This window comes from Ostrinia nubilalis, chromosome 23, assembly GCF_963855985.1.
Source record: "Ostrinia nubilalis chromosome 23, ilOstNubi1.1, whole genome shotgun sequence".
Taxonomy (NCBI): Eukaryota; Metazoa; Arthropoda; class Insecta; order Lepidoptera; family Crambidae; genus Ostrinia; species Ostrinia nubilalis.
Window position 1 is genome coordinate 8,419,065 of NC_087110.1, and position 12,180 is coordinate 8,431,244.

General features: G+C 36.5%; 1 protein-coding gene and 1 long non-coding RNA gene across 2 annotated transcripts; one reads left to right on the plus strand and one right to left on the minus strand.

The window, feature by feature from the left end:
- Positions 1–2,264: 2,264 nt before the first annotated feature.
- On the minus strand, positions 2,265–4,366 carry LOC135083219 (regulation of nuclear pre-mRNA domain-containing protein 2). The gene is made up of 4 exons (XM_063977956.1): positions 3,694–4,366; positions 3,221–3,368; positions 2,781–2,910; positions 2,265–2,464 (listed from the first exon to the last, which is right to left on the minus strand). The coding sequence occupies exons 1-4, from the start codon at positions 3,978–3,980 to the stop codon at positions 2,265–2,267; spliced, it is 765 nt and encodes a 254-aa protein (XP_063834026.1). The 5' UTR covers positions 3,981–4,366.
- Positions 4,367–5,127: 761 nt separating this feature from the next.
- LOC135083462 (uncharacterized) lies at positions 5,128–8,149 on the plus strand. The gene is made up of 3 exons (XR_010259612.1): positions 5,128–5,338; positions 6,120–6,242; positions 7,030–8,149. It is a non-coding gene; the product is annotated as an uncharacterized LOC135083462 (long non-coding RNA).
- The last annotated feature ends 4,031 nt before the right edge of the window (positions 8,150–12,180 follow it).

Sequence of the window (12,180 nt, forward strand, 5' to 3'; positions counted from 1 at the left end):
CGTCGCGCGTCGCTCGTAGCAGTTATCAGGTGACACAAGCTAGAAGGCATCTTATGCAATCGTAATAGAGTCCATTGTCTCTCACTATCGTCGCCCGACTCGTGGTCGGGCGCGGGCTGTTCTAAAAACAATTGAACGTCGCTCGTCGCAGTCACCACATGACACAAGCTACAAGGCACCTTATGCAGTTGCAATAGGGTCCAATGTGTCTCACTGTCATAGTCTCCCTTGTTGTCAAGCGCAGGCAGGTCAAGAAACAAATGAGCGTCGCATCGTCGTAGTAGTTATCAGGTGACACAAGCTAGAAGGCACCTTACGCAATCGTAATAGGTACTATTGTGACTCACTGTCTGCGTCGGGCTCGTGGTCGGGCGCGGGCAGCTCCAGGTCCTCGTCGGGCCCCGGCGACGGAACGTCCTCGTCCCGCTGCGGCGGCGACGGCGCGCCGGCGGGCAGCGTCGGAATGAGCTCGTCGAGTTTACGTTTTAGTAGACGAACGCGGCCGCCGAAGTTTTTGTACGCCTGTGGAAGAATAATAAAAAATTAAGTGACAGTCTGAAGTTAGTAAACGAGTAAAGCCTGGTCCGTGAGCACGTAGAATCCCGTCCAATGACCCCAAGCAACCCATCCTTATCGCTCGCACGTAATTATGTTGCTGTCGCGCTCGCACACTCACTGCGGGCGCGCGTCGCACAGTCGCGACAGCAATATAATTACGCGCGAGCGATAAGGATGGGTAGCTTGGGGTCATTGGACGGGATTCTACGTGCTCACGGACTAGGCTTTAGTTAGTAAACGAACTGAAGTCACTGACATAGGCCGATGGATTAGCAAGCTGAAGTGGCAATAGGCAGGGCACATAGTACGCAGAACTGACGGCCGATGGGGCAGCGAGGTTCTGGAGTAGAGGCCACGTACCAGAAAACGCAACCTGATAAAGGTAGCAGGAAGGCGCTGGATGCAGGCCGTTACCAACCGTGCAATGTGGAAGTCATTGGGGTAGGCCTATGTTCAGCAGTGAACGTCCTGTGACTGAAATGATGATGATGATGATAGTGACAGTCTGATTACTTGTTAGGCCGAGTCCGCACTACGGCTAAACCCCCGCGTATACGTTTCGGGCGATCTCGCGGTTTGGCGGTTTACCGCTTGCGGGAAAAAACCGTAGTGCGGACTCAGCCTTAAGGAGTGACTTCACCAAAATAATGATGATGAAATGTTTAACTGACTTCAAAGAGGTTCTCAATTCTCCTTTTTTTTCTTATTTAGAAAAATTAAATGGTGGATTTGACATCACACGCTGGCCACTGATCAGATATTCGAAGATTTGTCCTTTAGTTGGTTGCCTTACCCACCAAATCCAAGGTAAAAATTAATTTTATGTAATTTTCGCAAAAACCTGAACACTTTTACAACACTGAGCATTTTTACAATCCAGATCGCACGTGCGCTAGTCAGGCGATACTATGATGCCCTCCACAGTTTCAAACAAACAGTAGGACACAGGAACTACCCATTTCCGTTTTTTCGCTCTCATCAAATGGCAATTCTTTGTGATAGATCTAGTGTCCCAATAATTCATTGTGTCCTTATCCAAAATACTTTCTGCTGACATTAATTTTCATTTTCATAGTTTTTGTAAATTACACTACCTAATAATGTCATTAAAAACAACTCACATAAGCGACAACTTTGACTTCGCCGCGCTGCGTCGAGTAGTACTGGTTAGCTGAAGCGAGTAGCGCCAATAGCGCCTCCCGCGCTACGATCTCTCTTTGTAGCGCCGCCGTGTAGCGTTCTACACACGCTATACCCTCGTTCAGTTCATTTTCTACTATATTTTTGCTAGATTGTATTATTAAAGCCACAGAAAACCACTCACATAAGCCACAACTTTGACTTCGCCGCGCTGCGTCGAGTAGTACTGGTTAGCTGAAGCGAGTAGCGCCAATAGCGTCTCCTGCACTACAATCTCTCTTTGTAGCGCCGCCGTGTAGCGTTCTACACACGCTATACCCTCGTTCAGTTCATTTTCTACTATATTTTTGCTAGATTGTATTATTAAAGCCACAGAAAACCACTCACATAAGCCACAACTTTGACTTCGCCGCGCTGCGTCGAGTAGTACTGGTTAGCCGAAGCGAGTAGCGCCAATAGCGCCTCCCGCGCTACAATCTCTCTTTGTAGCGCCGCCGTGTAGCGTTCTACACACGCTATACCCTCGTTCAGTTCATTTTCTACTATATTTTTGCTAGATTGTATTATTAAAGCCACAGAAAACCACTCACATAAGCCACAACTTTGACTTCGCCGCGCTGCGTCGAGTAGTACTGGTTAGCTGAGGCGAGTAGCGCCAATAGCGCCTCCCGCGCTACAATCTCTCTTTGTAGCGCCGCCGTGTAGCGTTCTACACACGCTATACCCTCGTTCAGTTCTTTTTCTACGTCATCTTTATGACTTCTATCTGTAAATAGGAGTTTTATATTAATTTCTAATTAATAATTTATTGAAAAAAGGCTTTGTTGACTTTTAGAGGTGTATTTCAACTAAAAGAAGAAAAAGAGACTTAATCCTTAAACTTTTATCATTGAATCTTATTTATTTATTATGTATTTGCATGATAAGCCCTTCAATAACATTTCGCCCGGCTGGCTTATAATAAGGTATTAATCTATTTAAGGAACCAAATGAACTGTCAATAATTTAGTCGTAGGTAGTTGACAGACATAATAATAATAATATTCTTTTACATTTTGTAGTTGTCATTACCTCCAACTTACCTTTTAAATTAGCTAACAAAGCATCAGCATCAGAAAGCTGTAAGTGACTGTCGTGGATGAACTTTAATCGCAGATCTGTGTCCGCCTCAAGCACTGTACACTGCTTTATTTTATTTACAAGTTGTTGCGGCTGGAAACAGAAATAAGATTAGACACGATTAGTGACATATTTGTATATTCATACTTTGATTCCCAACAGGTCCATGACATTAAAAACAAAAAAGTATTTCCTTCTTTCCCATAAATTAATTAAAAGCTAAATTCTTCATACAAAGTCTCTTGTGACTTGTATCATTCTTCGGATAAGTCTTGTGGACCAAAGGATAAAGAAAAACAATAGTCGTAGACCTTTGGGAGTAGGCAACAAATACCATTTGAGAATTGATTGAGACATCATTTTATTTCTCACCCAATGCTACCGTAAACATGTGCCTACTTACTTGGAAGTCCAAAGGATCATCATCAGTCTTTTTAACAGCACCGGCACTGAGCAGGCCTGTCAGATCGGAAAGGAACTCATCGTCATACACCGACCTCTGCTCCCAGATTTTAAATATCCGAAGGATCTTCGGTCGAACTTTTTCATCCCTGTAATGATATTTTATTGAATATATTTTTTACTTTGAAACAATACAATTTATCAATGTTACAAGTTATTATTGATTTGGAAAGACTGACATTCAGACTGCGGCTAAATCCGTAAATAACTTTTTTAATAGCCCGTAACCAATATTTATAATTTTAAAAGAAATTTTATACAGACTTCTTGCTTTCTTCATCTAGCAAGTGTGTAACCTTTTTCATAAAGAATTTCATGTATTTCCTACAGACAGTTTCAGTTAGCACACATTTCATATTACACTTAAATGAAACAACTAGACGGTAAACTCATAACCTACAACCAAAAACTAACCTGACCAACGGAGTAGCCTTTTGCAAATTAAGGCCCCAGCTTTCTACGAACTCGTAATTTTTACGTTTGCTATACTGTATCACGTCGTTCGCTAAGTAAAACAGAACTAGACGTTGCTCCACCTTCACTCTCTTCAAAACATTCAACCAACTTGATACAATCTTCTTATGGTGCGACCTCTGCTTCAAACACCAGGAGGATAGTGACTGGATACTCTCCTGAGTATCCTTTAGCTGCATCAACCTCTTTTCAAACGCCAGGGTATTAAATTCTTCTGTTTCACCCATTTTAGTCAGAAGTACACAAATTAACACTTGCACATTTTTACGTTTATAATCACAGAACCGTAACGCACAATATCATCCATACACAGTAACAAAGTATTTTGTAAGGTATACGATTATTCAAAGCGCATTTTAACAGAAAATAAACACAAAAACCCAACACATAACACGCTTTGTGAACAAATAAACCGAGCCTTACGCGGTTACCACGAACTTCATTTCTATACTTAAAGTATAAACTATAATATCTTAATTTGACTAATAAGTAAAGAAACTAGTAATGAAAATACGAATAACTGCTAAAATAATTCCTCTTTTTCACTACTTTACGACGATTTGCTATAAAATTTTATGAAGCGGAAGTACATTTTCCATGACAACAACCGCCATTTTCTATTTGAGCACAGATAATTAATTTATTAACACACAGACATTTTGGAGCGTTAAAAATAACAATTTTCGTTTCCTAACATTAAAAATTGTAATAAAACGACCAAAATATCCCGCTTAAATGAGCAAGATATTACACGATATTTATAGAACAATTCTTCTCTCTGAGTAATTAAATAAATACCAGATTATTCGATTAATCGATTATACGAAAAATTTTCTACGTCACATCTCTAGCAAGTAAATGATCGAATAAATGACCGAGATCATCAGGCGCGTGGTAAATCCATGTAAAGAACTTTTAGCAAGAAAAATATTAATATTTGGAATAGGGAATAAAGAGCTATACGCTTTTAACATAAAGTTAATATTCCTTCTTTAGGGGTTTTGACTTTGATTAATGTGTCCACACAAGTGGACATTAATGTTATTGAATAAAATCATGATCTTAAAGTCATGTTTAGCTGTAGAAATCCGCTGGCTACAAAACAGCTGACTCGACAGAGCTATAGATGACCCACGCTGAACTGTCCCGCCAAACTCAATGACAGGGGGGCGCTACCATCGTTCAACTATATGGTTTCCAACATGGCAAAAATCTGAACCAGTGATCCGGTATTGACGGTGGCGCCCCACTGTCAATGTCATCGACAGGACAGTCCAGTATTTTGGAACTATATAAATTTCCTATGTATTACTTTTCTCTATGCTATAAATAAGTAGGACCTTATATAAATTTCCTATGTATTACTTTTCTCTATGCTATAAATAAGTAGGACCTTGGGGCTTTTATTTATTTACAATTATTTAGTCTTTGCTTGGATTTGATTACGGTTGGATTTATATTGAATTTACGGAGTTAGGTATTAAATGGGTATTAAATTAATTCTCTTCATACAGTTGAATACTGTCAACAAACCGGGCGGGACAAACTTTAGATTGGATAACAACGAAATCGAACTTAAAACAAGGTAAATATAATTTAAAAATGTACCTCTAATCAATTTTTAACTTTACAAAAAAAATAGTTGTGTCTTTGAATAGTACCAAAGTCCAAAACACAATGGTGAAAATTGTTTCGCCATTTAGGTATTTCACATTATTGTGTAATTTATCATAATTATTGGCCCCCGTAGTTGTCCCCAGAAGTATAAATTCATCTGTGGAACCTTATAGACAAATGGAATGGACGAATGGATGGATTAATTAACCTTTTAAACGCCCATCATTTAGGTATAAAACACTCAGCTTTCGCGTTGATGTCAACAGATGGCGCGAAGATAGACGACTCAAAACCTCACGATTTTATGAGTTTAAAACCTACCTAATAAGAAATTATAAATGAGATACACCTAATAATGATCTGACACGAATGTTAAAATAAAAAACCTTTACAAATGTCTAGGGGACCGTTTTAAAAAAGTTAACACTTAAATTTATTGAGATACTAGCGGCCGCCCGCGACTTCGTACGCGTGGATCCCGTTTTACCCCCTTTTCCCGAATTTTCTTTGCTATAAACCTCACGGAGCCCGAGACCTTTCCAACGAATGCAAAACCGTGGAAATCGGTTCGTGCGTTCTGGAGTTATAGCGTCAGGGAGGAAAACCCGACTTATTTTTATATAGTAGATAAAATGCTACCGTGCGTGTTTAGTCTAAGTACACAGATGTGCCCGTCCCCCAAAATTAATTAAAATGGAAATAAAAAAATTAAAAAGTAAGTCCATATTTTAATGCTTTATTTTTTCCAGTCTTGAAAATGTCACAAAGTGCCAGCTTGGAGCGACATAATCAAAACAATCATCAAGATGATGATGATCTACCTGTATCAGAAAAAGGAAGCAGAACAAACCAAAATTACAAAATGCAAACAGGTAGGTTTGTTTAAAAAAATGTTTTATCTTTTGCACCCTTGCAAGTCTGAGCCGGATTCCTTGTATTTCAAATACTTACTTAGTGATAATACCTACACTTATCTATGATAAAAGATTAGAGTATTTTTTTCTTGGAAATACGTGGACTTGGTAATGTCGTCGTAATGTAGATAATTTGAGGCCAATATTATTAAAATAAATTAGCGAGCACCTAAAATGCAAAAAATACGAATATACAATGCCTTTTGCCTTGCAAGTCGGAAGTTTGTAGGAACAACTTCTATAAAATAGAAAGACTCAGGTACTGAATATGAGGTCTTTTAGACTTAACAGCTTTGAAACAAGTAGCTACTTGGTAACTTAATAAAAGCATGGAGCTGAGGGCCTAGTGTGAGTTTTTATCAAACGCGCTATAATGAGCGCGTCAAAAAATGAAATGACGGATTGTACAGCGCCCCTAGTGGGAAATTTTCGAAAACTAAAATTTTCATACATTTTTTAAACGCGCTCACTAGTGAGTGCGTTTGATCAACAAACTCACACTCAGCCAACTGGTAGGCAAGTGACTTCAGAGTTTCTTAACCCTTAATAAGACAGAGGGGGATAATGGTTAATACCATCACGTTTTGGTTTATTTGTTCGTCTTGTGTTTTAACTGTAGTGTCAAAACAACTGCATTATGGGACGGGGGACAGATGGTTCTTGCCAGTTTTTTTTATGTTCATAATGATATCGAACGCCATATTGTTAGAAATTCATTATTTATTTACCTACTGTTTGATTACAGATAAACAGTTGACCCTTGCTACTGACAACTTGGGTAGCAGACAACGCGCTCTCAACAAGAAGGTCAATGACGCTTTTTCTCAAGAAGTGAATTTTGAAATTGCAAAATGTAGACCAGAAAATACGAAGATTGACCGTTTATTTAAAATTGATCTCGCTGCAAAATATAAAAATGTTGACTACATTATTGAAACGCTTAAATCTGGAGATGAATTCTACACAGCACGAGCGCTAAGAAAATGCAAATGGTTATTTAAAGACCAGTATTCTGACGTTTTGAACCCAGAATATCTTTACGAAAACATATTTTCTGTCACTTCAATGAGAGTGAAGAAGAAAATTTTGAAAACTACAGCCAAATATATCAAGAACCCAGATCGCGCTGTCCAGTTCTATAATGTTTGCATGCAAGAAAAAATGCTATTCACAGCATTCAACTGTCTCATAAATACATCAGTAGCATTCAAACTAGAAACCTTACCAAAATTGGAGGGATACACTGTATTTGAATTAGAAAAAAAGTTTAAATACTTCAAATTACTGATCGGGAAGTCATTTGAAGTTTTAGATGCATTGCTAAATATTTATTATAAAAGGATAAGACGTAAAACTGTTTTCAACGTTAAATATTTGTACTATACAGTATCTAAAGAAAAGTATTTAGATGTTGTAGAAAAGTGGCTTATATTAAAAGTAAATTTTATTACTGATAAATTTGGTGCGAAGATATCTAATAGCATCATGAAGTATAATAAGGACAGAGTGCTTGCAAAGCCACACATTTATTATTATATTCTTGATACAGAAGCTTTTATAAAGCATAGTACGATTGATGACGCAAAAATTTATGCTGATGTATTTTTCAGTCCCTACAGATTTTGGGATTGTAAATGGCATGAGGCTCATAAGCCCATATTTGATATTATTGGAAATGAGAATTTCTTACCATTTTTGAAAAATTTTGTCGCTAAGATTTACCCTCTCGGTGAGTTCGACATGCATAGAGGCTTTTATGATATGGAATATTACAAATTTATGACTCCTTCGGAGAAGCAAGAATGGGCTTTAAGTCATTTAAAACGTCAAGATATAATTCTCGGCCTAGGAAATGAGTATCGCAGGTATAGTAGATATAAAGAAACTTATCGACGTTACTGATGATACAGAACAACGCAATGACATGTGCATAGTTTTATTAGAATCAGCTAAAAATAATCAGGATTTGCAGTTGCTCTTCGATTATTACAATAAAGTTCATTTAGATGAAATAAAAACTTGTAATGACTTTCTAAAGAAAGTCATATCACACCACAACGTGTTTGAGTTTGATGATGATTGCTGGGCTGCTTTTTATAAAATATTGCTTAGTGTGAATCTCTACAGTTCACATGATGCAACTAACATTAATGATTTCAAAAGTTATAAAACTATGATCGTTTTATACCACATACTACATGAAAAACCGTTTCCTGATGAATTGACGAAATATTTCCTTGAAGAATTTGACTTGAACTCTGTCGACGACCACATAGAAAATGTAGGATATGAGAATTATAAAAAAATACTTGACTTCTTCTATGATTTTTATGTCAAACAAGCTGATAATAAATGCCATCGTCATCGGAATTCAAAGGATGAAGCTGCAGAAGCAAAGCCAGTTTTTGCTGTTATAAAAAGTGCAATTACCATATTTTACGATGAAATTTCAAACGTAGTAAAATCAGACGAACAATTGAAAATCATCCCTAAATTGTCACAAAAAATACTCTCAGACAGACAACTTTTGCAAGATCTCAAAGAGGACAAGACACCTGTTATCTCTAAAGTAACAGAAATTAAAAACAAATATGAGAATGCTTCAATAAAGCTTGATAAATTTCTTGATAAAATTATGATATATTTTTCAGAAGATGTTACGAAGGTCTATCTAGCTATGTTTGAAGACCTCGTCAGTGAAAATAAAAACAAGCGGACAGTGCACGCTGGTGTACGTGGTATTTTGAAATTAGGTGATGAAAACGCCATATTGGAAATAATGGGAAAACATGCACCGGCAAATAAAAAAGACGGACTAAAAAATGATAACATTGATCAACTGCGCATACAAAGAGCTATTTGTATGAACGCTTGCATTTCGCGTCCCCATGTGCCCCCTGCCATCATGGTTAAGTATATGAAAGGCTGTTCTGATAAATATTATCTACATATTCTTAAAACGTACTTCGCGATCTTCCCCTCACCGATATGTCTAGAGTTATTGCAGTTGCTTCTTGATACTCCAGTATCAAGACACAAACATGCAATCCAACTGGCCTTTGAATGCTGCACTCCACAGAGCTTAATTAAAGTTATCACAAATATATGGACAAGCACTAAGAACAAGTCTACGAGAAGCGTCATTTATGAAACAATTTTAAATAAAGTAGCAGACACAAAAAACCGAATGCTTTTTGATATGCTATTAAAATTCACTTCAGGTTTACGTCAAACCGATGAAAATGAAGTATTTGATCTCGTTGTATCAAAAAAGTTACCCGATGATTTACTAGGTGACTATATTGAAGCCGTATGGAAAGCAGTTGATTCCTTTGAAGATAAACAACCGAATATAGTGCGCAAACAGAAGGTGATACATCACATACAAAATATACTTGATGTTGTTAAGAAAACTTTTGTAAGCAAGATAATCGAACAGTACATGAATATGATGATAAAAGAAAATAAACTAAAGATAACGTATGCTGAAGATGAGATATCACAACTTTGTAAAGAAAAATGGAAGCTTGTAGCCCGATACGTCATACATCACACTCGTCTTGAATATTCCCTTGACGAAAGTATGCTACTATCTCGCAGTGTTATAGAAAACAGCATAGAAAATTGGGATAAAGTAATTTATGATGATTTCTTGTACCAAAAACTACTTTGTGATTTCTTCTGTTATCTGGAGGAAGCCAGTTTTAAACATAATGTCCAGCATTTTGAAGATGCGGTTCCTATTTTCGAAGATTTTCTGGCTTTGGTTAAATCATCGTTACCGTTATACGATACATACAAATTGAGGTGGGATTTACAACTAGCAATTATTAGCAGACAAGTAATAGGAAATCATAAGAGCAACTTTATACAAGCAAGCAAAAAAGCTCATCGCTATGATGTAAAAGATCTTCACAACGTTATAATTGACGCTTTTAAGGTATACAGTCACGAATTGGCTAAAGCAATTTCAAAGTATGCAAATGAGGTATACGTTGTGTCATTCTCGTTAACTTTAAAGGAAATAGTAGAAAACAATATAAAACAGATTTTAGAAGTCTTTAAATATTATTTAAAAATAATTAATAACTATATAGACATAGTAAGATATTTGGACGAAATCATGATAACAGTTGCTTCGGGATTGATAGAAAATGAACTCCCCGCAACTTTCTTGCTAGCAGTACAGTTACTACCACATGAAAGTCCAAGTGGTAGCTTCTTGTTGGCCATCGAAAAACTTCAAAAATGTTCCTATCAGGAAGTGCTGTATGTTTTACATCAAAGATTTCGAAAAGTATGCAATACAATACGTGACAGTATTAAAACTGACAGTACAGATGAAGACGGCTTTTTTTCTGGTCTTGATATATTTTAATTATTTTTTTAGGGCTATCTAATGGTTAAGGCTAAAGTAGTTTCTCAGATCACCAATAGATGGCACAGGTTGTATGTAGGTATTCATCGCAGTGGTGATGTATTTCTCCCTGGGTGGGAATCGAACCTAGAACCTCCCAGTGAAGTGTCACTTGATCGATCGGACTCTAACTGTGATAGTACAATAAAGGTAATGTGCTTATTAATTATGAATAAAACAATTATTGCACTACATTATCTTATTTATTTCATCCCTTCCCGTTCTTTTCATTGCCTCCTGCTGATTATGTGCATGAGTGGGAGGCCTCCTACCTACGTCACATCACGTTATATTTTTGTACCTTATCTACCTATTCTGTTATCCCTGTTTTATTATCATTTTTAACGATTTGATAACTAGCGATAAACCTATAATCATAATGTAATGTACAATTCAGTGAGAGAAATTATTTATACTAAAATCAGGCGCTACTAAAATATTTTAAAAGCCTGGCGGCTAGCCGCTAAAAAAAATTATGACTCACAAAGCCGTATCTAGATATTATGGCTTTGTGAGTCATAATTTTTTTTAATGATATCATCACCCCACAAATGCCCCACAACCTAAGCCACAACCACAACACAGAACTCCACCTTCCGACCGAGCTTATAGTAATGAAGTAAGAAATAATGTATTGAGAATCCTACATATTTTTCAGTATGAGAAATGTTTTTCTTACTCTTTTGATAACTAATTTAAGATTTTAAGTTTTAACCAGTCACTATAAAAATCGATATTTCAACAAAAATCGTTCTCATAGTTGTTGCATTACAACGATGTCATTTCACACCACTAGTGACACCAAGTGACACTTACCTGAAATGTTGTCAAATTTGACAGTGACAATCACAGATATGGATAGATGCAGCATGTGTCAAAAATTGTATGAAGCCGAGCGTGCCACTTTTTAAACGTCATTAGTGTCATTTTAGCGAATTTTAGTGATTGCCGCAACGTAAAAGTAATCGTATCATCGTACTGCATTCGCATAGTCATCGAAAGATATCGTGTGACTCGATTCGAAAATTTATTAATTTCGATAATACTGATATTTTGTTAAATTTATAGCTAGTCTGACTGTGGATTAAAATAATTTTGTAGCGGTAAACGTTATTCTATATTATTAATTTTCTTATTAATTTGAAAATAATATTTTTGTTGTGCCTAATGTTTATGAAAGTAATGATCGTTATTCCATTATGTTAAATAGTACTACTAGTAATTCATACTTAATTCCATACTTTTAAATATCCTAGTAAGTACCTGACCTAGTTTCATAAAATAAAGACTATTAACTCAAGCTTTTTATTTTTAATAAATCTAAAAATGCGTAGTTTTGCCAATACGTTTTGTTTCATAAAGCTAAGTCAGGTACCTAGTTTTGAAGTTATTTCTAAACGACAAAATTCAGTGTGGTAAAAAACGTTCGAAGTAAAATGAAACACAAAATATTTTTCTTCATAATTATATTATAAGTGC